This window comes from Labeo rohita, chromosome 10 (genome assembly GCF_022985175.1).
Source record: "Labeo rohita strain BAU-BD-2019 chromosome 10, IGBB_LRoh.1.0, whole genome shotgun sequence".
Lineage (NCBI taxonomy): Eukaryota > Metazoa > Chordata > Actinopteri > Cypriniformes > Cyprinidae > Labeo > Labeo rohita.
Window position 1 is genome coordinate 3824623 of NC_066878.1, and position 25365 is coordinate 3849987.

At 37.0% G+C, this 25365-nt stretch overlaps 1 protein-coding gene and 1 long non-coding RNA gene across 2 annotated transcripts in view; one reads left to right on the plus strand and one right to left on the minus strand.

Moving 5' to 3' along the window:
- Positions 1-15684: 15684 nt before the first annotated feature.
- On the minus strand, positions 15685-21195 carry smyd4 (SET and MYND domain containing 4). The gene is made up of 10 exons (XM_051120609.1): positions 20987-21195; positions 20623-20767; positions 19099-19188; positions 18077-19013; positions 17012-17272; positions 16736-16908; positions 16523-16658; positions 16321-16437; positions 15986-16109; positions 15685-15901 (listed from the first exon to the last, which is right to left on the minus strand). The coding sequence occupies exons 1-10, from the start codon at positions 21118-21120 to the stop codon at positions 15772-15774; spliced, it is 2247 nt and encodes a 748-aa protein (XP_050976566.1). The 5' UTR covers positions 21121-21195; the 3' UTR covers positions 15685-15771.
- The window catches only part of LOC127171775 (uncharacterized), a 34893-nt gene continuing 30184 nt past the window's right edge, over positions 20657-25365 (plus strand). The window contains exon 1 of the long non-coding RNA XR_007828563.1: positions 20657-20796. This is a non-coding gene — a long non-coding RNA (uncharacterized LOC127171775). The remainder of the gene's footprint in view (positions 20797-25365) is intronic.

The window sequence follows — 25365 nt, forward strand, 5'->3', positions numbered from 1 at the left end:
AAAAACTATAGAAGTCTATGGAAAGTCCCCACAATTCACAAAAACAAACGTGTGTGTATGTGTATATATGTGTATATATATATATATATATATATATATATATATATATATATATATATATATATATATATATATATGTAAAATTCCTAATGTAAATATATCAAAACTTAATTTTTGATTAGTAATATACATTAGTAAGAGATTCATTTGGTCAACTTTAAAGGTGATTTTCTCCAATATTTTGATTTTTTCCATATATTTAAATAGTTGTATCTCGGCCAAATATTGTCCTATCCTAACAAACCATACATCAATGGAAAGCTTATTTATTCTGCTTTCAGATGATGTATAATTGATGATTTCGAAAAATTGACCCTTATGACTGGTTTTGTGGTCCATGGTCACACATATATATATATATATATATATATATATATATATATAGTCTGATTACAAGTATTTTAAAATGTAATTTAATCTAATTACAAGTGCTTAATTTTTTTGGAATCTGATTACATAATCCAGATTATATGTAATCAGTTACTACCCAGCTCTGTATATATGTCATGTAAATAAAATCTATTAATATTATTATATGGAAGTTATTTGCAGCATAATTTTTTTTATATTTATATCAATCAATTATTGATATCTACAACTTATATTTGAGCAGTATATGTATTTACCAGAATGACGTACCATAAAATACTATTAATATATCAGAATTTAATTTTTCCTGTCAGCTATTTAAATATTTTCACTTCACTTGATGGACTGTCACCATACCAAAAAAGATATATGCTGTGAAACCCCTTTGCTTTTTCATTACCATGAGCCGTGCAGGTTTATATTTTGACAGGTTTTTCGGAGGATATAGATAAGCCCGGTAAGTTTTCAGCTTCCTTGTAAGACTTGTCACGAATCTGTCAACCAGTTTCTAGAAACGTCTCTGGAGGCTTACAGCGGCCATGAAAAGTTTACACGCTGAAAGTATCAGCGATGAAAGTGACCTACAGAAACGACGTGTCAGTGGAGATTAAAGCTCATGCGTTTACAATGCGCTCCCATTGGCTTCACATCAGGGGACCGCTTATGTCCCAAAAGGCAAGGATTTGTGGGTAAATGCTGTTCATTCTGTCCCTCCCATTGCTCGAGTCCTTCAGAGCTGCCTCTAAGCAAAGGGTAAGGAGTTGAAGGACTCTGCCCCGCAATACGCTATTCTGGCACACACGCAAGGCTGTACTTTCACTGGGAGGTTTTTCATTCATCACGCACCACCACGTAAACTTAAATCGGCTGTCTGCGTGACAAACGGCTCTGCACCAACGCAGGTACACGTTTCTCATCAATCAAAAAGCAACAAGGTCATTTATATCTCACACTCAGCGGGAATCACACGTCCTTTTGCTTACTCTTCAAGGTCATCGAATCTTATAGATCAAGCCTCCCTATTAATGGAAGTGAGAATTAGACACACAATCATCCAAACTACCTTTTCGCAGACAGATTTTATGAAGGAAGATCAATCATCGCGCAGATCGATCTCATCATTCATAGGTGTCATGTATCTCCTGTCCCGAAGACGACTAAAAACCCTCCTAATTACTTTCCAAGTTATAAAAATTCAAAAGGGTTCCTTCTCCGTTCCTCTTCTACAGCAAGACGAAGGCCCCTGAGGCTGTTATCAAGCCGGGTCCCTGAAGCGTGGCCCCGGGGCCGGCGAAACACTACAGGAGTGCAGAGAGACACACTACTTAAACACTACTCCTGAGCCACGTGAATTAATTATGGAGGTGGATTCCATCTTCGCTTGGTCACTCTGGATGCATTATACCAGTCTATTGGCCGGAGAGTAACAGATACTTATAAAACGGTGTCACCTGTCAAAGAGGCATTAATTAGTCATCCGCAGTTGTAACGGAGCAAGCCGCGTCCAGACGGGCAGCGTATCATCTGGTTGCGTGTTCCAACATGGTCATCTTCTAATGCATCTCATTCAACCTCTGACATAAATGGCATCTAAATGCACATCGACACCTTTAGGACAACAGTGTCCCGATGCTTCTGGGGAACACTCAGCTGATGAACAAGATAGAAAAAGCAGCAGAACAAATGTGTTTTTACTTCCCTTACAAACTTTATTTCATCAAGTGGTTTCAACAAATTAAATTCACAGTTATAAAATGACAGTTGGCATTAGCTTAACTGCAGATTTCTGGAACCACCATCGTGCACAAATTTACAAACATGCCACACCTTTTGTAAATGTATTTATTACCCACACACAAATCTTGAATTTTTTTTTGCTAATTTGCAACAAAGGCCTAATATACGGAATTTTCTCTGAATTATAAGATATAAACTCTTAATTGCAAGTTATAAAGTCACAATTCTGAGAAATTAAGTCTATTTTTCTCAGAAGTGCAATTTTAGATCTCGCAATTCTGCCTTTGTAACAGGCAATGGTAAGTTAAGTCAAAATTGTGAGATATAAACTCATAAACTTAAACATATCAGTCTTTTTTTCCCTCTCAGAAATGGACTTCATAACTCGAAATCGAGAGTTTTTCACTCAGAATTGCGAGATAAAAACTCGCAATTACATTTTTAATTTTTTTTATTCAGTGGCGAAAACGTATGAAGCCCATACGTTGTTTTATCTCACAGTTCAGATTTTTTTCCTGCAATTGTGCTATAAACTCGCAATAGCAAGTTATAAAGTCATAATTGCAATATATAAACTAGCAATTGCAAGAAAAAAGTCAGAATTGCGAGTTTGTATCACATAATTCTGAGTAAAAAACATCAGAATTGTGAGATGTAAACTCACAATTGCGAGAAAAGAAGTCAGAGTTGTGAGATAAAAACTCGCACTTGCAAGAAAAAGTCAAAATTGAGATCTTGTATCACATAATTGTGAGTTTAAAAATCAGATAGGAATTATAATAAAGAAAAAAAAAAAAAAAAAAAAAACTGCAGCAGCTAAAACTCAGAGCTCAAACCGAGTCTTAAGTTCGAGAATAGGTTGGCCCCCATAGCGTTGTGGGCAGCCCGCCGACATATTGCGCTTTGGGTGTCCTGATGTCACAAATCCACCAGCCTCTGTTATCAAGTCAGTCACAAGACCAGTCACCTTTGCACACGACATGTCCCAGAATCCCTCCTGGCTTACACCTGCTCACGATCCACAATCACCACACCTGTTTGCTGTCAGCTTCATCAATTGTTCTTTATAAGCCCACACTGAGCTCTCACACATCATCTAGTCTCGTCTACACCTTCTGAGTGAAACTTACCCCATATCCTCGCCTGCTGCGGTTCTTGGTTGCTTACCAGTAATTCACCTGTTTTATAAGGAACAATGTTGCTTACCTTACGTTAGAGACGGGCAAATGAAGCCTCGTGAAGCACTGAGGCTTTCCTTTGACTATTTCGGGGAAAAGATTCAAAGCTTCGAGAGTGTCGAAAACAGAGCTCTCTGGTGGTTCGTAAAAAACAAAGCAGCCAAAATTCTGTGAAAGAAGCTCCGTCCGACGAAGCAGCCACACAGATCGACATGCACAAATAAAAGCCTACACTGTAAAAAAAACAATTTGTTGAGTCAACTTAAAATTATTTGTAACCTGGCTGCCTTAAAAATTTAAGTTCAGTCAACTCAAAAAAAGTTTATTCAACCTGAAATGTTAAATTATAGTAAGTGACAACTTAGATATTTGAGTTGAATCAACTTAAAGTTTTAAGGCAGCTGGGTTACTTGCCCATCTGTTAAGTTTAGCAAACACAAATATCTAAGTTGTTACTTAGTACAACTTAACATTTTAAGTTGACTAAACTTATTTGAGTTGACTGAACTTTTTAAACTTTTTGAAAATTTTAAGGCAGCAGGGTAACAAATTATTTTAAGCTGACTCAACAAATTGTTTTTTATTTTTTACAGTGTAACTGTGTGTGTTTGTACGTTGAATTTCTGTCTCTGATAAGTTCATGTACCCAAACTGTGGCATTTAATGCCAGTACGAATCTCAATATTAGTAGAAGAATAATGTACACATACCTATATGAATTGCATAGACATGCATGACCTTTACAAAGATTTTGAAAACAGAGCTAGAAAAAATATTTTCCAAATCTTTTTAGAACACAGTGAAACAGGGTTTTTGTTAAAAAATGTACACTTATGAATGTGTAAATAATCTTAATAAATAGACCAATAACAAAAGCTTTGTTATTCACATTATCATAATTTAAATACCCAAAAACTACATTTTCAAAATGCAGATTAAAATTAAAGAGTACCTTTTTTTTTTTTTTATAAACAGAGGCATCATACCATAAGTTTTTAACATAACTACAATGCCAGAAGATGTGGGGTACAGTTTCTGAAAAGCAAAAAGAGCAATTAAACATCAATATCCTTCTTAAATTTAACTTGTAAAGTACATCTGGGGACTCGAACCTGACACACAAAGCGAAACACGCACGTGATTGGACAGAAAGTGAGGCTTCATTTGTCATCAGTCACGTGACTCTGGGAAACCAATACACGCCCCGATACAGGGCTTCACTAGAAATTGTGTCGTATGCGCGATACGCACATTGAAGCTTCAGTGTCAAACGTAACATCACTACCTCATGTTCCTAGGATACTCACTAGATTGATGGACTCAAGGGACTCAGCTGTTCAGACTTTAATTCGGGATTCCTCCTCTGTAATTTGCTCTGTGGACATTTACCTGCAATCAGATAAGACTGTGAACCTTTTGAAGCCACCATTGGCTATTCTCCTTGGTTTATGCACTACTTTTTGTTTAGCTTGTGAAATCCTAAATAAATCACTGGTTAGCTGATTTACCTGCTCTCATTTGTCCTTGAGTCCATGACACTGCCTCGTGGACCTTTCCCGATCCCACCCCCCCTCTCTCTCTCCCACTTGCTTCCTGTTTCTATCTCTACTGTCCTATCAAGAAGAAATTGCAAAATGGCAAAATGGCAAAAAAAAAAAAGCAAAGCCAAATTACCATTAACTATTAAGACTGGATGGGCAGGCAAAATCATGAAATATATTCATAATACGTTACCATATTTAATCTATCAAATTACAACAGTTGATTTACTTTCAAATTATTTGCATTAATGTAAGTACTATTTTTTTTTCATCTAGAAAAGGGCTATAATTTAAAAAATTTTTGTTTTTTCCCCCCTGGATGCTGAAGTCAACAGTGGAGCTTGCTTTCTACAGCTGGGAGTGACCTTGGTGGAAGTGATGTGTGGCCTGGGCAGTGTCTGCGCACAAATTCAATTATTTATGGTGTGGCTGTGTAGAACTCAAGCGTTTGCTTAGAGAAGAATGTCCTCGTCCATCACAGAGAGCTTCAGAGAGTACGGCTGAATGAAAAGACATCTGTTCTACAGGAAAGAGATTAAGACAAGAGACATTATTTACACCAGCTGTAAACTGTGTTTAACTGTGCACAGGAAGTATTTAAAAAAGCGATTATGTAATCAGAATATGATGATCTCCTGAGGACAAATAACTAAAATGTATAATGAAATGGGCCAGATTGCTTAAAACAATTGACACTTTTCACAGACCGTGATTTATATTATGTTTAGAATACAATGGCTAAGGGAGTGACTGCAAATTTGACACCTTAATTAACTTCTTGATATGTTTACCTCTTTTATGAAGTCATACCCAACTACTTCTGCTTCTGAGAACTCTGAATAAATGTGAAATGTCCATTGCCGCTGAAAAAAACAGACCAAATGAGAACTTTATGTTGCCTGCGTTTCTGTTAGAGGAGATCTTTCCCGTTGACTGAACATGGTATTCCGAGGATTTGCTTTGTCCTTCCTCAACTTCCAATTTTAGAAAACTGCAGCTGAAATTACATCACCTTTCAAATAAACTTGACTCAGTTTCCCCTCTCTAATTCTCTCTCTCATTCTTTTCTGCTGACCTGTTCTCTTGCCCAGGGAGTTGGTTAAAATAGCTCAATGTTCTATATAGAGATGGAGAGCACTGCATTTAATCTGGACAAATAAATATGAACAGCATCTCTTTGTTTTTTAAGGAAGATAGATAGATAGATAGATAAGATAGATAGATAGATAGATAGATAGATAGATAAACAACACTGAAACCTTATCAAATCTGTCTCTGCTCGAGCTATCACCCTCCCACTTTGCTGGTAAAAATGTAGCTTGATTAAAGTTTAATGGCCCTGAGACCCTTCAATTAGTGAGTTTGGCTCATACATTAAAATAATGACTCTAATGAGGAGAGTAATGAAGACTTTATTATGCACATGGAAAGGAGATTAAAACTGCTTTATCAGCCATTATGTGTCACTGAGCTTGCTAAAAAAAGATGAAAAATAAGGTCAAAGAAAGTGTAATGAGCAACGTGTTAATATTTAGCACCTCTGCATGTCATGATATCCTTTTAATAATTTTAATTGACATTAATTTGACATTAAAAAGAGTAAAAACAGTAATATGGTGAAATATAACAACTGAAAAAATGGTTTCTATTTTATTTTAAAATGCCATTTATTCCTGTGATGAGAAAGCTGGATTTTCCACATCATTACTTTAGTTTTCAGTGTCACATGATCCTTCAGAAATCATTGTAATATGCTGAATTATTATTGGTACTAAATTATTAATAATGGAAATCATTAGGTTTCTTTGATACATAGAAAATTCAAAATAACAGAATTTATTTGAAATATAAATATTTTGTGACAATATAAATATTGTTATTGCTTTTGATCAGTGTAATGCAAATAAAAGTATTAATTTATAATTTTTACTTACTTACCCAGACTTTTCCATTGTAGTGCATCATGGTGTGACAAAAATATTAAGCATGAGCTGTATTAAACATTGATAATAATAAGAAATATTTCTTGAGCAAATCAGCATATCAGAATGATTTCTGAAGAATCGTGTGACACAACTCATATATCAGCAAATATTAATCTTTCTTCCGCTCCGTTGCAGTGATAGACGTTCCAGATATGTCTATGTTTCAAATGACTAAGGCACTGCAGGTCCGGATACGGAAACCTCAGCTGATGCATTATGGTCATTGTTATTGATTGTATTATATACAGACTGTCATTCGATATCTGCTAATTCAGCATAAATGGAAACGTGCTTAAAGTGACAGTTCACTTCAAAATAAGTTCTGTGATTATTTTTACTTACATATTTTTTATGTATGATTTTTTTATTTCCTCAGCAGAACATAAAAGATGGAACATTGGCCGTTCCTTTCCATATAATGAGAACAGGAACTGTTAAACTCCAAAATGCAGCTTTGCAACAACATGAAGGTGAGTTTAATATTCTTTTCATGATTCATCAGGTTTCTCTTAGCCATTTGTAAACATCTTAATAGTTTGATCCTGCTTGCTTACGTCAGTTCTCTTATGAAAAATATGTTGGGATGGTGATAACTCTTTGACTGCCTCTCTCACTCCCGCTGCCTGCCCTGTCATGACCTTGGCTTTGATTGACAGCCAAGCGCTGTGCTTGGTGGGACAGCTCACTCATCTCCCCAGCAGCTCAGCCGACAGTTTGAGACACTGACATCAGCAAAACACACACTCTTACACACATAAATCTCTTCCACAGCTCCGCCGTCAGTCAGAACGAGAGGTTCCTCTCAGCCAATCAGATCGGCTCTTTCATGAGTCTGTATATCATAAAACCTGCATGCAGACAGTTCACATAATCAGGTCTAGTTACCTGATGGAATTACGTGGTGGAAACCAGCTGTGGAAAATTGGCCAAATGACTCCGCTGGCTGTGATGTGTTCACAAACACGAACGCAGGCCAGACACACAGCAGGATGTGCCAGTGATCTATGATAGGCTTTTCATTATCAACAGAAGCATAAGAAGTATTTATGGTGGTAAAGTGACCCTGAAAAGTATTTGAACACTTAAGGACTCTAAAAGTGAAATTTGAACACATTAGACAATAAAATATCAAACTTTTTAAAGAATTAAAGTATAGTTTTTAATCAAAATAGTTCATAAATAGATGATTAAGTTTTTAAAGTATATTTAAACTATAATTAGAACTATAATTCAAAATTCAGAAAATGAAAGTTTAAAAATTATAATATCTGGACACTTTGTGGTTGTTAAACTAAGTAGTGTATATGCTTGATTACTTCATGCATTTTTACTGATCAGATAGCTATCTGATAAATAAAAGACTAAGTGGAAATGGCCTCCAAAAGGCATTTGAGACTAAAAGCAATCCAATAGCTAAGTGTAGGATTCAGGTCCGTTTAACACATTACCATGTTTAAGTCCTTTCTGGAAAATTCTTCCTAAAATCCGTATAGAAAAAAAAAAACAATAAAAAATAAAACTAAATTAAATTACTTTTTTATAATGACTGGGGCAATTTCACCCTAATAATCAGTGCTTAAAAAAAATTAATAAATAAATGATTTTTTTTTAACCCCCTAACTGTCACCATCCCGTATACGGGACACCTACGTTTACTTCACCATATTACAAATAAATCCTAATCTAGTCATGACAAACTATCATTGGAAAGGTCTAAGACTCCTAAATAGATATTTTACCACTGTTTTGTGTTACAAATTATGTAGGAAAAGTAATAGATTAATTTATAACAAGAGTGCAAAAGTCAAAAATCTACATCATAATAGGAGTTCTGACCTTTGTCACAAAAAGACATTCTTCGTTGCCTTTTTCCCTATCACGCTTTAGATATAATAATGGATAAGTCTCAAAATTCATTCTTTGAAAACCATTTTAAAATCAGACACTGCATTACCAATTATATTAATTGGTAATTATATTACAAAATATTTTCGTTCATGAATTATAAAAATTTAAGTTTGAACAGAGCATTTTCACATCTATGTTCAAAAATGGGAGTGACAGTTAAAGGGTTCAAAAAAACATTTTTTTTAAATTATTATTAAATTGTCATCACAAAAATGGTTTGGAAAGTGAGTTTTACTTCATCTTCTCACTTGGTTTTATATTTTGCCATCTAATGTCATAGAAATTATTTTTTAAGTGTGGCTTGAGTTGCCAGATATATTTGGGGCTGCTGTATTGGGGCAATTTCACCCTAATAATCAGTGCTAAAAGAGATATATATATATATATATATATATATATTTATATATTTATATATTTATTTTTAATTATTATTAAATTATCATCGCAAAAATGGTTTGGAAAGATTTATATTTTGCCATCTAATGTAATAAAAATGTATATATTTTTAAGTGTGACTTGGGTTGCCAAATTTGGGGCTGCGGTATTTGATTTTTTGTTGTTTAGTTCATCTACACAACTTGCGCAGTAAGCATCGCATACTGGGACACACTGTACATTGCTCAGTTTTGCTTTAATCCATGTAGACAGTGTCAGGATAAATACAAATGCCTGAGGAGATGGATAAACCCACCTGATATAAAGTCAGGTGGGCATTTCTGCTGCTACAGAAACCCTGCACTGTAATCAAAAGAGTGGGAGATGCATGTGTTAATCTGCTCAGGTCAGCCATACATGCCCTGTAATGCCACATGCTATGCATACATTTAGACAAGATGTCATGACACATGGCAAATGAGTGCATCCTCAGAACGGGAACACAACAAGCATCATCTTTCTAGAATGCTGAGCTAACTATGCTTGAGTTAATGACATTGATGTAAACGGAGGACGCTGCTCAATCCTAGACCAACTTTCCTGTATAAAAAAAACACACAGAGTGTCTATTTACACTAAGTGCAAATAGCCTGCCTTATCAGCAGAAGCTATTTACACTAACTCCGCCTACAAACGTGTGATTGGGCTAGCCAACATTACAAAAGACGCCTGCTGAACCACGGCTACAGTGGCATAGGTGGTAAACCGTGTAGTGGTGCCTTTTTGATGCAATTGACCCGAGTTCAAATCCGTCTTTTGACCAACTTGTTATTCTTCTCTTTCACATCACATATCAGATTGGAAATTGGCATTTACTTTAAGTAAAATGAAGGAAATAATCAAAAAGTGTAAAATAGGGGTAGGTGTAGGGAGTGCTTTACTGTCCCAAGGCAACATCCATTTAATAATTTTAATAAAAATGATCATTTACACTCTGTTACGGGGTTGCTGCGTGCTGGATGGAACGAGACGAGAGACGAGATAACAAGCAATATTTAATATAAACTTCAGGTAGCACAAGCTGGAACAGGCAGGAACACAGAGCGATAATCCACACACGTAGAACAAACAAACGTTAAAGACCGACAGGGAACTCAAGAAACAAACAGGCTTATAAAGGTGAACTAATTGTTGCAAACAGGTGAAGGGAATGACGCTAACGAGGGTAAAACCAAATCAGACAGATCGACGGGGGGAGACAATGGGAAAAACCAATGACATGCACAGACATGAATGTGACATTACTCCCCCCTCCGAATAGGCGCGTCTCGCGCCGTATAACATCGAAAGAGGAGGGAGGGTGGGCAGTTCAGGAGGCCATGGCGGGTCGGGGAGTTCAGGAGGCCATGGCCAGACAGACAGTTCAGGGAAAAACAGCACAGTCCAGGGGGGCGACGAAGGTGGGAGGAGCCAGGGAGGAAACAGGAGGGACCCAGAGCAGGAGAAGCAGAGGGAGACCCAGACCGCAGCCATGATGACCCACGGTGGAGCCGATGGAGGGAGGAGCCATGGTGGAGGAAGGGCTGACGACTCCAGGGGGCCGACCGACAGAGGCGGAGCAGCTGGCGGAGGAGCCCGAGGCGGAGACGGAGAGCCGAAGATCCAGGGCGACACCGAGGATCCGGAGGGCCAAGGCGGAGCCCTAGGCTCTGGCGACCAAGGCGTAGGCGGAGATCCGGAGGTCCGCGGCGGAGCCGGAGCGACAGAGGATGGAGGCTGTGCCGGAGGGAGGGAGGAGCCCAACAGAGCCGGTGGGATGGAGCGACGAGGCAAAGCCGGAGGAGTGGAGTCCCGAGGCGATGGCGGGACAACGACCGACCAAGGCGGAGCCGGAGGGACGAGGGAGCCCGGTGGAGCTGGTGGGCCGACGGGCGACGGTGGAGACGAGGGCGCTGAGAGCCGTGGTGGAGCCGCAGGGTCGGAGGGCCGAGGCGGAGTTCTGGACTCTGAGGCTGGAGGCGGAGCTGAGGGATCCTCCAGCCCTGACGCCGATGGAAGCTGGCAGACCCGCGGTGAGCCCACTGCACAGGTAGTGGGCTGAGGGTGAGCAGAGGGGCTGTCAGGGGACAGCGGTGACCAGACAGACAGAAGAGGGGGGGTGGGTGGGAATTCCATACCGACAGGTAGATCATGACAGGTAGGTATTTCTGTAGAAAAGTCTATTAAATCTCCAGAGTTAGTTTCCAGAACTTCAGTAAAGAAGTCAATCAAGTCCCCAGAGTTCAGTTCAAGCTCACCCCCAGCGGTGGTGCAGTGGGCAGGGCTCTCCATAGCCCTCTCTTGCTCCACGCAGCACTCCACCGTTGCGGTAGTTGTAGCCGGCTCTCGCACCTGGTCGGACGTGTTGGGCTCTGGCTCTGTGGCGATCCTTTGCTCTGTCGCTCGTGGCTCTGGCTCGTCATCCGCGGTGGGCTCGGGCTCGGGCTCAAACTCCGCGTGTCGGGGTGATGGTTGGCTGGGTTCTGGGTCTAGAGTGGGGCTGACGTCCTCCTTGACGAAGTCAATAGTCCATGACGATCCACAGGACGCCAGCACCCACTCGATGTAGTCCGGCAAGCTCTCTTGAGGACCCTCCCCGGATAGCAGCCCCTTAGTGGTGGTGTTCAGTCCTGCACGGTAGAAAGTGCAAAGGCTGCTATCCGGAAAGTGGGAGTGTTCTGCGAGGAAGATGTAATCTCGGGTGTGGTCCTCAAGAGAGCGTTCCCCCTGCTTCATTATGATGAGGAGAACAGTGGGGTCCATGGGGGTAAATCAAAAAAGAAAACACTGAGAAACAAAACAAACAAACACAGGGGAAAAACCCCGTTTAAACTGTTGTCGGTCGGTCTTTCTGTTACGTAGTTGCTGCGTGCTGGATGGAACGAGACGAGAGACGAGATAACAAGCAATATTTAATATAAACTTCAGGTAGCACAAGCTGGAACAGGCAGGAACACAGAGCGATAATCCACACACGTAGAACAAACAAACGTTAAAGACCGACAGGGAACTCAAGAAACAAACAGGCTTATAAAGGTGAACTAATTGTTGCAAACAGGTGAAGGGAATGACGCTAACGAGGGTAAAACCAAATCAGACAGATCGACGGGGGGAGACAATGGGAAAAACCAATGACATGCACAGACATGAATGTGACACACTCAATTCGTTATTATTGCATACTGTTTTATAATGTACTGCAATATTGAGTTACAAATATCTGCCAGTGGCACTAAGTAGTATAAAAAGCATCTAACTAATATTATTGCAAAGAAAATACTGCTATTTTTTATGTAATGTCAATAGAATATATCGCTATTTGCACTTAAATAGCATCTAAAAAAAATAATGTTAATCTTAATAATGATTTTTATTTAAAAACAATTTTGAACAATTTTCAAGGTCAAAAGTTTTACTGATATTATTCATTTTTGACTGATTAGAATCATGATGTTTCTATATTTTTGAGACTTTTGAATGAACTTGACATACTGTTTTTCAAATGAATACCATTTATTAATAAAACTATTTTTAAAATAAATGTTAATGACATATAATACCAAACTAATTTTTCTCAAGACTTTTTTGACCCTTTTAATGAGGTCTTTTACATTTGTATTTTGCTAAACTCATTCTCCTCCATTTTCGCATCACATGTCAGATTGATATTTATATATTATATATATATATATATATATATATATATAAAATTAATATTGATTTTTATATGAATTTTCATAATTTGCAAGGTCAGATTTTTTCTACTAATATTATTAATTTTTGACTGTTTAGAATCACAGTGTTTATTTTTTGAGACTTTTGAATGAACTTGACACACTGTTTTTTTTTTAGTAATACCATTTATTAATTTATTAAATGTTATTAACAGATAACGCAAATATATTTTTCTCAAGATATTTTTTTCGACCCTTTTAATTAGGTCTTTTACATCACCCCAAAAAGATCAAAATAAATAACTGTTTAACTTTTTATCCATTTATCATTGATAAAGTGTTTTCATTGTCTAAACAAACTGCAATTTTAAGCATTAATAATTTTAGTCCACATTGTGGTTATGTAATATCATTTCTCTCTGTCTGCTTATTCATCAGCAAATATCAAAATGAATAATTGCTTTTAATTCATCATAGAAGTATATTTCATAATTCATTGTCTGCATTAAAGGGATAGTTCACCCAAAAATGAAATTACCCCTTAATTTACTAATTTCTGACTTTCTTTCAGGCAAATACAGACTTATATTTTAAAAAGTCTTGGTTCTTCCAAGCTTTATAATGGCAGTGAATGGGTGTTGTGATTTTGAAGTCCAATAAAGTGCATCCATCTATCATAAAACATACTCCACATGGCTCCAAAGGGTTAATAAAGGCCTTCTGAAGCAAATTGATGCATTTGTGTAAGAAAAATATCCCTATTTAAAACTTTAGAAACCGTAATCTCTAGCTTCCACCAACTGTTGTACACATGTTCTAGAGAGAGTGACATTACAGCGGATGATATAGGACGTAGGTGTAGCGTGAGCTCTGATGAGAATATGCTAGTCTCACGAGAAACAAGTTTTGTTTACAGCAAAGGAAAACCAGACTCTTCTTGGCTTATATTGCAGTCCTCTGACATTTTTTCTATATAAAACCTTGTTTTGTACATCTAATTCATGACCGGTGTTTTGTTTTGCTCTCTCCACTGCGTTTCCATTTTTGTCACTTCTCACTAGAGCTTATCCGCCTGCGTCATCCGCTGGAACGCCACTCTTTCATGAACGTGCGTACAACAGTTAGCGGAAGCTAGAGATTACGGTTTATAAGGTTTTAAATATGGATATTTTCTCTCACAAATGTATTGATTTGCTACAGAAGTCCTTTATTAACACCCCTGAGCCGTGTGGAGTACTTTTTATGATGGATTTCTGCACTTTATTTTGCTTCTAAATCCCAACACCCATTCACTGCCATTATAAAGCATGAAAGAGGCATGACAATTTTTAATATAACTCTGATTGCATTCGTCTAAAAGAAGAAAGTCATATACATCTAGGATGGCTTAAGGGTGAGTAAATCATGGGGTAATTTTCATTTTTGGGAGAACTATCCTTTTAACTGCATCCCCATGTATCACAACAGTATTTGATTCGTATTTGCTGTATTGATAAGCCACTTCAGATAAGCCCTTAAAGCTTATGATTAATCTCCCAAGGTATTAAATGTTAATCTCATTCCATAAAAATATCATGAACATGCCCTTAAGCATAAAAAGTTATTTCTTACATGGAGGTCACACATCCAGCCATGCTGATTATCTGCCTGTTGTGAGTCTGAACGGCCCTGAATGTCAACATGAGGTCACACAAACACACAAAACACACACACATAGTGCCTGCTCTCCTGAGATATATAATCACATTATCCCCTGACTGTTAAACAGATTTACCGACGCAAGAACCTTGACCAGAGGCTCAAACCAACCACTGGAATAAACAGCATATCCAAAAACTCACACAGGCCGGTGGTTGCAAGAGTGATGAAACTGCTAAATCCATTCGCTTGGATTTCCCTTTAGCAGTTGTCATTCTTTTTTAAGAAGTACAGAGAAGTGGGTTTAATTTCTTGCGGGCACAGAGATCGTCCATAATACGAGAGTCCATTAGCAACATAAAATGTCAATGGCGTCAATGACCTTTAATGGATTATTGAACCAATGTACGGAGATGAGTGAAAATGAGCCTAGTATCTCATTCACAACCATTGTTCTGAAATATACGACCGATTTGTATTAGTGAGTGGGTGTGTGGGTGTTTGGTGTTACTTTTTGTTTTGTTTTTTTTTTTTAGCACAACCGACTTCAGCGGATCCCACTGTACAGGCCGACAGCTATATATTAAACTAAATGTTTTAAGAGGTTCTGCTGTTGTTTATGTACTGAAGCACATTAAATATGCAGGAGCACAGGATTCTTTTTCTTTTTAGTGTTTCATGAGAGATACTATGATGCAATGTGAACTAAAAGTAGCCTTTAATAATTCAAAAATAACAGGCTAAAGTGGAATATGGAGTACAATCACAGGCCAAAAGGGATGCATTAGGTCTTTCTGACACAGAGTTGTGTCATGCACTATGTGTCTCATATGCATGGTTATATTCCCTCACTGTTGTTAAAGACTGCCATCTGGAGGTATGAAAAGTACTGAAACCTGCTAATGCTTTCAATGGGCCCAACACCTTATTGGATTAATTATTTAAATAATTATTTATAGTTTTACTTTTCTACTTTTACATGTATACAGTTTACTCAGAATTTACTCATATATTTACTTAAGTTTCACAAAGAATTGAGGCCCATTATATTTAAATTTAAATATATTAAAATAATATAAAATATTAACATAATTTAGACTTAAATTTAATTTTTAGACTCAGAAATGAGTAAGCAATAATAGGTGAGCACTAAACTAGAACACCACATTGTTATTTCATGACTTTATTGCACATACAGTACATCTGAAAAACAGGCTTTGAATTTATTATGTTTGATGAAAATATAATTCAGTTTTTTGCTGTTCTTTCACAGAAGTCCTTGCAGACAGCGCTCCATTTCCAGCAATTCCTGAAGTTCTTCGCAGTGTGGACCACAGTGGAGAGAGAGGAGCTTCTGGGCTCTGGGAATCACAGAAAGAGCCACCCCACAGTCTCCGCTGTCAAAGGAAAAAGAAATGTTGAAGTAAGGAGACTGTTTTTGATCATAAACAAAAGCATACAAAGTCTCATCAAGCTCTTACCCGTTAAAATGTAGCTGTGCTATCTTAAAAAGCTGTCGTCCCAGCTCAATGCTGTCTTCTCCGAATTGGGCTTGAATAGCAACCATGCTATGCTTTAGATGGGATGCAGCCAGACTCCATTCACCTGTCAATAAAATAATAATAATTGTACTATGCACTTTCCTTGGATTAATTTAGATGTTATTTATTTCATTATTCATTTTTTTTCATTCACTGTCAGAAAAAAAATGATTGTACCTTCAGGGGTACAAGCTGTTGCAACCTTACAGGTAAAATTTTTGCATATTTTTTTCTGATAGTGTAAGAAATGTGACATTTAAGGCTGTTATTCTCACCTGTAGTGGCGTACACACGAGCTGTTGCATCTGCTAGCTCTCCTTGGAGAGGATGAGTCTCCATTAGGATGCTGTTTGCCTGAGAAGAAGCTGATTTTAGGATTTTTAGGGCCTCGTCTGCAAGACATGAAACCATATTATGTATATTTATGGATATTTAGCACATACACAAAACAGATTGTGATTCATATTGAGGTGGTACCTAATCTGTCTCGCTCCATGAGATGAAAAGCTTCATCCAAGAGACACTGTAAACCCTTTAGTTTGTTCTGCACATCTGCACTGGTGATCTGATGACCACAGGACGGCCAAGAGCACATGTACCTATCCATATGGGACTGAAATGTACAGCATGCGTCAAGATACACAAAATGAACCACCTAATGATCAGTTGAGCTTTTCTGCAAATGTTTACCTGAAGAGGCTTTCCACATTTTGCACACTTCAGGCCGGGTGCTATGCTTTCTGTTGCATTCTGGCTTTCTTCTGATAGGTCCCTCTGACAGGCTTGACAGTTACAGTGGAAATAGTACTGCTCCAGCAGGAGGCGCTGACGCACCTTCATCTCCATTCTGCTACAGTGAGGACCTGTGTGTAATGACATTTATTAGAAAAAAAAAAAAAAAAAAAATCAAATGTTCCCGGACGAGCCCCCAACCAAACAAACTAAATTCCCAAGATCACACGATACCATAACAGTGCAGAATCTCCTGTCCTGCAGTAAGGTCTTTTGAAGCACGTATAGTGACTGTCACACCTCTGCAAGAGGTCTCGGGATTGTCAACGTGACTTTCAGAACACCCAAACTGATTGAGCAGATCAGTTTGAATGCCTGTGTTGAAGGAAATGCTTGTGTTCGGACTGCAAGAGTGGTTAAGCAGGCTGAGAACAGGAAAAATTGCTGTGGCGATGCGGATTTCACTACTGGACTGAACAGCCATTCCACTTTCGTCTGTAAAAAATGATCAACAAATCATTAAATTTCATCAATCAAATGTATTGAAGGATTAGTTTACTTTCAGAATAAAAACCCCCATGTCATCCAAAATGTCTTTCTTTCTTCGTTTGGAAGAAATTAAGGTTTTTAAGGGAAATATTTCAGGATTTTTCTCCATATAGTGGACTTCAATAGGAGCCAATGAGTTGAAGGTCCAAACTGCAGTTTCAAAGGACTCTACGCAATCCCAGCCAAGGAATAAAGGTTTTGAAGTTGGAGAAGAAAATGAGATGGAGTTTTCACTCTACCCTACCTTTTTGAACCAAACTACACTGACGAACAACTAACCACGTGTTCACTGGCTGGGATCATGTAGAATAGTGGTTCCCAACTACGTTCTGGAGGCCCACCAACACTGCATGTTTTCCATGTCACCTTAATCAAACACACCTGATTCAGATCATCAGCTCACTAGTAGAGACTCCAAGACCTGAAATGGGTTTGTCAGACAAAGGAGAGATGCAAAATGTGCAGTGTTGGGGGGCCTCCAGGAACGTGATTAGGAACCACTGGTGTAGAGCCCTTTGAAGCTGCATTGAAACTGCATTTTGGACTTTCAACCCCTTGGCACTTATTGAAGTCCACTATATGGAGAAATATCCTGGAATGTTTTCCTCAAAAACCTTTACTTTTCGACTGAAGAAAGACATGAATATTTTGAATGCCATGGGGTGAGTATATTATCAGGAATTTTTTATTCTGGAAGTGAACGAATCCTTTAAATTGCATTTGTGTTTAAACATGATAGATCTGTCGAACCTTTGACCATAACGGCAGTGACTGCTTGAGCGTTACACATGAGCTGCATAATGTGTCTCAAAGCTGTGGCTCCCAGCATGCTCATCTCAGGCCGCCAGGTTCCACTAACTCCTTCGTTCTCGCAAGATGCCCACTTGTCCGGTGGAGGTCCATCTTGCAGTCTCCTATAAAGCACCGCCATGGTGATCGCCAGTAAGAAGCGTGAGCTGGGTGAGTGTTGTGCCACATGTGGTAAAAGGCTGTAGATGCCCGTGTAGGAGTTGCCATGATAGCAGTCTGCATGGTCTGAACTTTCTCTACAGGGATCTCCAAGACTCAACTTGACTGGTGAATCACTTTTATAAGGGCTACATGTCACATTGTCTTTTGAAGTGCTATTTTTCACCCTTTTAACCTCATTTTGTCCAGCTTTCAGGGTCACTCTTAGTGCAAGATGTCCAAAAACCCCAATAGTCAACAGATATGCTCCAACTGGGCACTCCCATTGGTGCCAGCGCTCCCAAGCATCTTTTTGACAGCTCTCTCCACAGTACCGAACGTAACTGCAGTTTGGACAGGGCACAAAGCACAGTGATTGGCTCAGGCATTGGTGACAGTGTCGGTCTTCAGTATTAAACATCTTTCCTGCCTTATTGGTACTTGGTATAAGTATGCAACAGAAAGCCTCATCCTCCAGTACCACCTCACCAGCTAGTTTATTTTCCATGGCTAATATGTGGCGACCTTTCTCTGGGCTGAAGTAAACACACACTCCAGGTGAAATACAAGTGCTTCTTTTTTTCTGGCATGGTGGTGTTGCTTGATTTATGGTTGGCTGGTTGGATTTTTCAAGTTTTTTAAGCTGGTTCAAGCATGCGGTCTGTCTAGCTCTCAGTTTGTCCTGCAGGTGGCTTGGGTAACTGGCCTCCAAAGAACGCCGGATGTCCTCAAGACATTCCTGGAAGAGAGGAGATCACTTAAACTCATATAGATGTGTCAGCTGTGCTTATTTGAATGATGAAAAATCTTAGACAGACTCTTACTCTGTAGAGGCTATGGTAAAAGAGGGCAGCAGAACGGTTAGCATAGCACAACGATAGCTCTTCTGTATTCTTGTCAGCATGGCAAACACCCTGAAACATCAAACAGAGAGAGTGGGAATATATTATGCTCAAAGGAGCACCTGCCATTTGAAATCCAAACCACTATCAGTGTAACGCAAACACTGAGCTAAAGCACCATAAAAAAAGATGGATATCGTCATCAGATTCTGCTCCTCCAACGTTTCTAATAGATACCTTACAAAGCATAAATCTATATTCAGATTTCGGAATGGTCACTTTGACATTTATAAAAGGTGTACATAATTTGAGGTTATTTAGAATCACCCTGATTCTAAATAAATCACTGTTTACATGCTTAGGACATCTGCATTGAAAGAATGAACAGGAAGACTTCAGATACAAAATGCCAACTTGTAGCTATGGACCATGGACCACAAAACCAGTCATAAGGGTAAATTTTTTGAAGTTGAGACATGATGTATGGTTTGTTAGGATAGGACAATATTTAGCTGAGATTTGAAAACTATTTGAAAATCTGGAATCTGCAAAAAAAAAAAAAAAATCAAAATACTGAGAAAATCGCCTTTAAAGTTGTCCAAATGAAGTTCTTAGCAATGCATATTACTAATCAAAAATTAAGTTTTGATATATTTACAAATGTCTTCATGGAACATGATCTTTACTTAATATCCTAATGATTTCTGGCATAAAAGAAAAAACGATAATTTTTACCCATACAATGTATCGTTGGCTAGTGCTACAAATATAGCCGTACTACTTATGTCACATATATTAAATAGCTATAGTTTCCGATTACAAAAACATACCAATTTAATAAAGATATTGATATTGACTTTGATAGTACTTGGTAACGAAAAGATTAGCGGAATGCAAAAAGTCTGTTGTTAACACGGTTGCCAGGTTTTCACAACAAAACCCGCCCAATTGCTACTCAAAACTAGCCCAAAACTAGCCCAATCGCATTTTGAGGGGGTCCCCTGTTAAAAATCGCGTTTGATGAAGTAAAATACACTTTTTGGTGGGGCTCCCATTGTAAAATTAGCATTTCAGGGCATAAATATCACATTTTTGGGGCGCGAGCATGAAAGACAACCCAAGGCAGCAGTGATAAAGTAGCCCAATTCTGCGGGAAAACTGCGGACTTGGCAACACTGGTTATCAAACAGGTTTCCTAAATTCTCACTACTCTGTTTATCTGTAATTGGTCAGACAAGCACTTAACCCCGCCCTAAACTCACGCCATTGGTTGAGCCACTGACGATATGCGTCGCTACTTGCATAAATAAAGCAATGGCGTGGTGTAGTGCAACAAAGTATAAACTTTTCGTGGAAATGAATCTGGTTTAGGCATGTTAAGCAGCAATAATGGAAAACGTTTTAACCATACCAAAATAAGACAAAAAAGGCCAACTATGTACACACATTAGCTTTACTTATTAATTATTATTGGAAGCAGGTGTTTAAATCGCGACTTTTCCTTACCTTGGAATAATACAATGCTGCGTTTGTATAATCCTTCACTTTGAAACTGAGGTTACCTTGCTGTCTAAACTCAGATGCCCTTTCAGGAGACTTTTTGACGGAGTACTGCTCAGAAATTCTAGAAAAAGCGTTGAGATCTTCTGGGCTGAAATATTGACAAATAAGTGACAAAAGGTAAATACAATAATTTATTTTTATTTAGAAATGCATAGCTGATATTTAAGCATTTGTAAATTGTCGACACTCTAATTGAATAACTAAAATAACAACTAGTGCAGCAATAACGTAAAAAAGGTAGTTCAGAATTAATAACATTATCTAATAACACTGAAGTTTAATTTATAAACAGCACCACATTGCTAACCGTATTATTGACAGCCCATAGTTGAATATGGCATCTATATCTGTCAGAAGGCAGAAGCGCTCAGTTTCTTCATTTCTCAGTTCCGTCCATTTCTGCTCGACATGCTGAACCCACTCTGGACAGGGCAGATCCATTCAAAAATCTATTTAGTAATCTAATCCCCTACAAAGAAAAGACACGAACTTTGGATTTCGCTGCAATAAAGTAACTTCCTGTTGAAACTTTTATCAAATTTCAAAATACAGGTCCTGTACTTAAGCTTTTTGACTCAAAGTCCTGAAACTGGAAGTATAAGATATAATTATTAAGCACAGTTAATTCAGTTGTTTTTCATCAATAACAACAACAACAACATTAATAGTTACATTAGTTGTCGTGCATTACATTTGTGATGAAATTAGTTTTTATATTAAATGGTTTAAAAAAAATGATTAAAAAAAAAAAGTAATCTCAAATCTGCATTAATACTATGGATACTTTTGGAAAAACATAAAGTAAAATTCTTTTACTTCATTATATATGTGACCCTGGATCACAAAACCAGTCATAAGGGTTAATTTTTCAAAATTGAGATTTTTTGTACATAATCTGAAAGCTGAATAAATAAGCTTTCCGTTGATGTATAGTTTGTTCGGATGGGACAGTATTTGGTCGAGATACAACTATTTGAAAATCTGATGGTGCAAAAAAATCAAAATATTGAGAAAATTGCCTTTAAAGTTGTCCAAATGAGTTCTTAACAATGTATATTACTAATCAAAAAATAAGTTTTAATATATTTACAGTAGGAATTTTTACAAAATATCTTCATGGAACATGATCTTTACTTAATTTCCTAATGATTTTTGCCATAAAAGAAAAATCAATAATTTTGAACCATACAATGTATTTTTGGCTATTGCTACAAATATACCCCAGTGTCTTAAGACTGGTTTTGTGTTCCAGGGTCACATATATTAAATTTATAAGGCACATGTTTTAATTTATTATTAATATGTTAGGAATTATTTTTGGCAGTGACATGTAGCGACCATAACTTGTTTGATTTATTTCGCTTTATTTATCAACACAGACGTTTATTTAAAAGCAGAAATTCAATGAAAAACTGTAAAGATGGATCGTGCATTAATTTTCCCAGCAGGTGGCGATATTGTTCTACGTTACAATGTTTCTTTAAAAACAAAACAAAACAGGCGTCTCAGGGACACAAGAAAAAGTGTAGTATGTCTCTGCGCATTTTGTTCCATTAATATCTCTTCTGTTGGTCAAGCTCTCTAGGGACTTCATTAGCTATTGTATCTCCGGTGGGAAATAGGGACTATTTAGAGAGTTGGTTCTGTCAACAGATACAGTGCTTAAAGATTGTCTAATGCACTGAAATTAGATTTTGTCCATGACACTATTATAAATACAGTGTTTAATCAGTGTCCCAGGAATTTGTATTAAAAATCTGAATCACCTTCATAAGGATTTACAGGATTTGCAAGGCTAATTTGTTGTTTGGTTTGCTGTGAGAATTTGTACTCTGAAGAAAGAGCAATTTCCGATTAAATTAATCAGCATCTGCTAAAGGAGAACGGCTATACAACATTTGTGAGAAAGTAACAATTTCCATAATTTACATGGAAATGTTTAGCCACTCTACAGCTTCCTTTTCCTTGAGGTCACTTTTTTTTTTTTTTTTTTTTTTTACTATATAGGGTGATTTCAGATGCAACTTTTTCATTCATCTAAACAGCATGTTTAAGACAAGCCCGTATCAATCTTAATTTAAATGAAAAATATTTAATTTTGTTCATGACTTTTCACTTTATGAAACATTCCTGTGTTTGCATGTGAATATTAATGTTGTATTGCATGTGTAAAGCATCTGCTTCTGTGAGGTCCTGGGGGATGATGCTTATCACACATGTGGTTGTTTCTCTATAAGAGCTTTATGTTGTACTGTTGTGTTTCATACTTGCATTTCAACAGCTGCTATTAATGCACCCTGTGATCTAGGGCACTTCTTGCATCTTGTATTTTCATGACTGTCTTTGTTGCTGCCTGTGGGTGGAATGTTTTCCAAGAATGTAGTGCTTTGTGATCTTTGCCATCTTTCTAAAGAGTTGTCTTTTTTTCTACCATTCTTGTCTAATGAGTCTTCATTTGCATGTAATCACTTCAGGTTTTCTAAATATAAGTCAGTTTACAAATGAACTTCGCTATTATGTTGAATATATTATGCAATTTATATTGCCTCTTGTATTTTAATTCTTGCTTAGATTATGATTCAGTGAATGAAATTCATTCTCAGCTCTTGCTGTTAATTAGACAGCAAACCTTATGATATGATACAATATGAATTCAGTTGCTATTTGTTTAACAGATGAGTTTATTTTAATGGTTATTAAAAACATGCTCAAGCATTTTGTGAATTAGAGTGCACTGCTTGTGGTATATGTTTGTTTCTCTAAAACAAACTGATTCATAAGAGTCATGGTTAATGAATCGGGTTACACTGGTTGAGGTGTATGTTTTTGATTCTCTAAAAGAACTGGTTCATAAGAGTCATTTGTTTGGGAATTGGACTACACTGGATGTGCTGTGTTTTTGTGCACCAAAAAACACTTCATACGAGTCATTTGTTTGCTAAATTGGACTGTACTGGTTGTACTTTGTTTCTGCTTTGCTAAAAGGAACCAGTTCAAGAGAGTCATTTGTTTGAATTGTGAATCATACTATACTGTTTTTTTTTTTTTTTTTTTAATTCATTAAAAATAACAGGCTTATAAAAGTTTATTAATCAGTCAGATGACTCTGGTTGCACTGTATGCTTTTGATTCACTAAAAACGAAACAAACAAAAAAAAAAAAAAGAGTTTCATAAGTCATTGGTTAATGAATTGGATTACAGTGGTTAAGGGGTATTTGTTTGATTCTCTAAAAAGAACTGGTTCATAAGAGTCATTTGTTCAGGAATTGGACTACATTGGACATGCTGTGTTTTTGTGCACCAAAAAAGCACTTCGTAAGAGTCATTTGTTTGCTAAATTGGACTGTACTGGTTGTACTTTGTTTCTGCTTTGCTAAAAGGAACCAGTTCAAGAGAGTCATTCGTTTGTGAATTGTACTATACTGTTTTTTGTTTTTTTTTGTATTCACTAAAATTAACAGGCTTATAAAAGTTTATTCATCATTTGGATGACTCTGGTTGTACTGTATGCTTTTGATTCACTTAAAAAAATCAGTTTCATAAAAGTCATTGATTAATGAATTGGATTACAGTGGTTAAGGGGTATTTGTTTGATTCTCTAAAAAGAACTGGTTCATTAGAGTCATATGTTTTGGAATGGGACTACACTGAAGCACTTCATAAGAATCATTTGTAACCCTGGACCACAATACCAGTCATAAGGGCCACATTTTAAGCTGAATAAATAAGCTTTTCATTGATGTATAGTTTATCAGGATAGGACAATATTTGGCCGAGATACAACTATTTGAATATCTGGAGTCTGAGGGTGCAAAAAATCAAAATATTGAGAAAATCACCTTTAATGTTGTCCAAATGAGGTTCTTAATAATGCATATTACTAATCAAAAATTAAGTTTTGATATATTTACTGTAGGAAATTTACAAATATCCTCATGAAACATGATCTTTACTTAATTTCCTAATGATTTTTGGCATACAAAAAAATCAATAATTTTGACCCATACAATGTATTTTTAGTGTATTTTCTGTATGTTTTTAATTCACTAAAAAAAATTAGTTCATAAGAGTTGTTTGTTTGTGAATTGGACTTAATTGGTTGCACTTTATGTTTCCGCTTTGCTAAAAGGAACCAGTTCAAAAGAGTCATTTGTTTGTGAAACGTACTATACTGTTTGCTCTGGGTTTGTTTATTTATGTATGTATGTATGTATGTATGTATGTATTTATTTATTTATTTATTTATTTATTTATTTATTTATTTACTTACTTATAATTCACTAAATATAACCAGTTCATAAAAGTTGTTTATTCATCAGTAGGATGACTCTGGTTGCACTGTATGCTTTTGATTCACTTAAAAGAACCAGTTTCATAAGAGTCATTGCTTAATGACTTGGACTACACTGGATGAGGTGTATGTTTTGGATTCTCGAAAAAGAACTGGTTCATAAGAATCATTTGCTTGGAAATTAGACTATACGGGTTGCACTGTATGTTTCTGCTTTGCTGAAAGGAACCAATTCAAAAGAGTCATTTGTTCGGGAATTGGACTACACTGCTTGTGCTGTGTTTTTGTTTGCAAACTTAATAAATTTTTTTTTTTTTTTTTTTTTTTTGTCAGCATTTTTTGGACTACAATAGTTGTGCTGTATGTTTATAAAGAACTAGTTTATAAGAGTTGT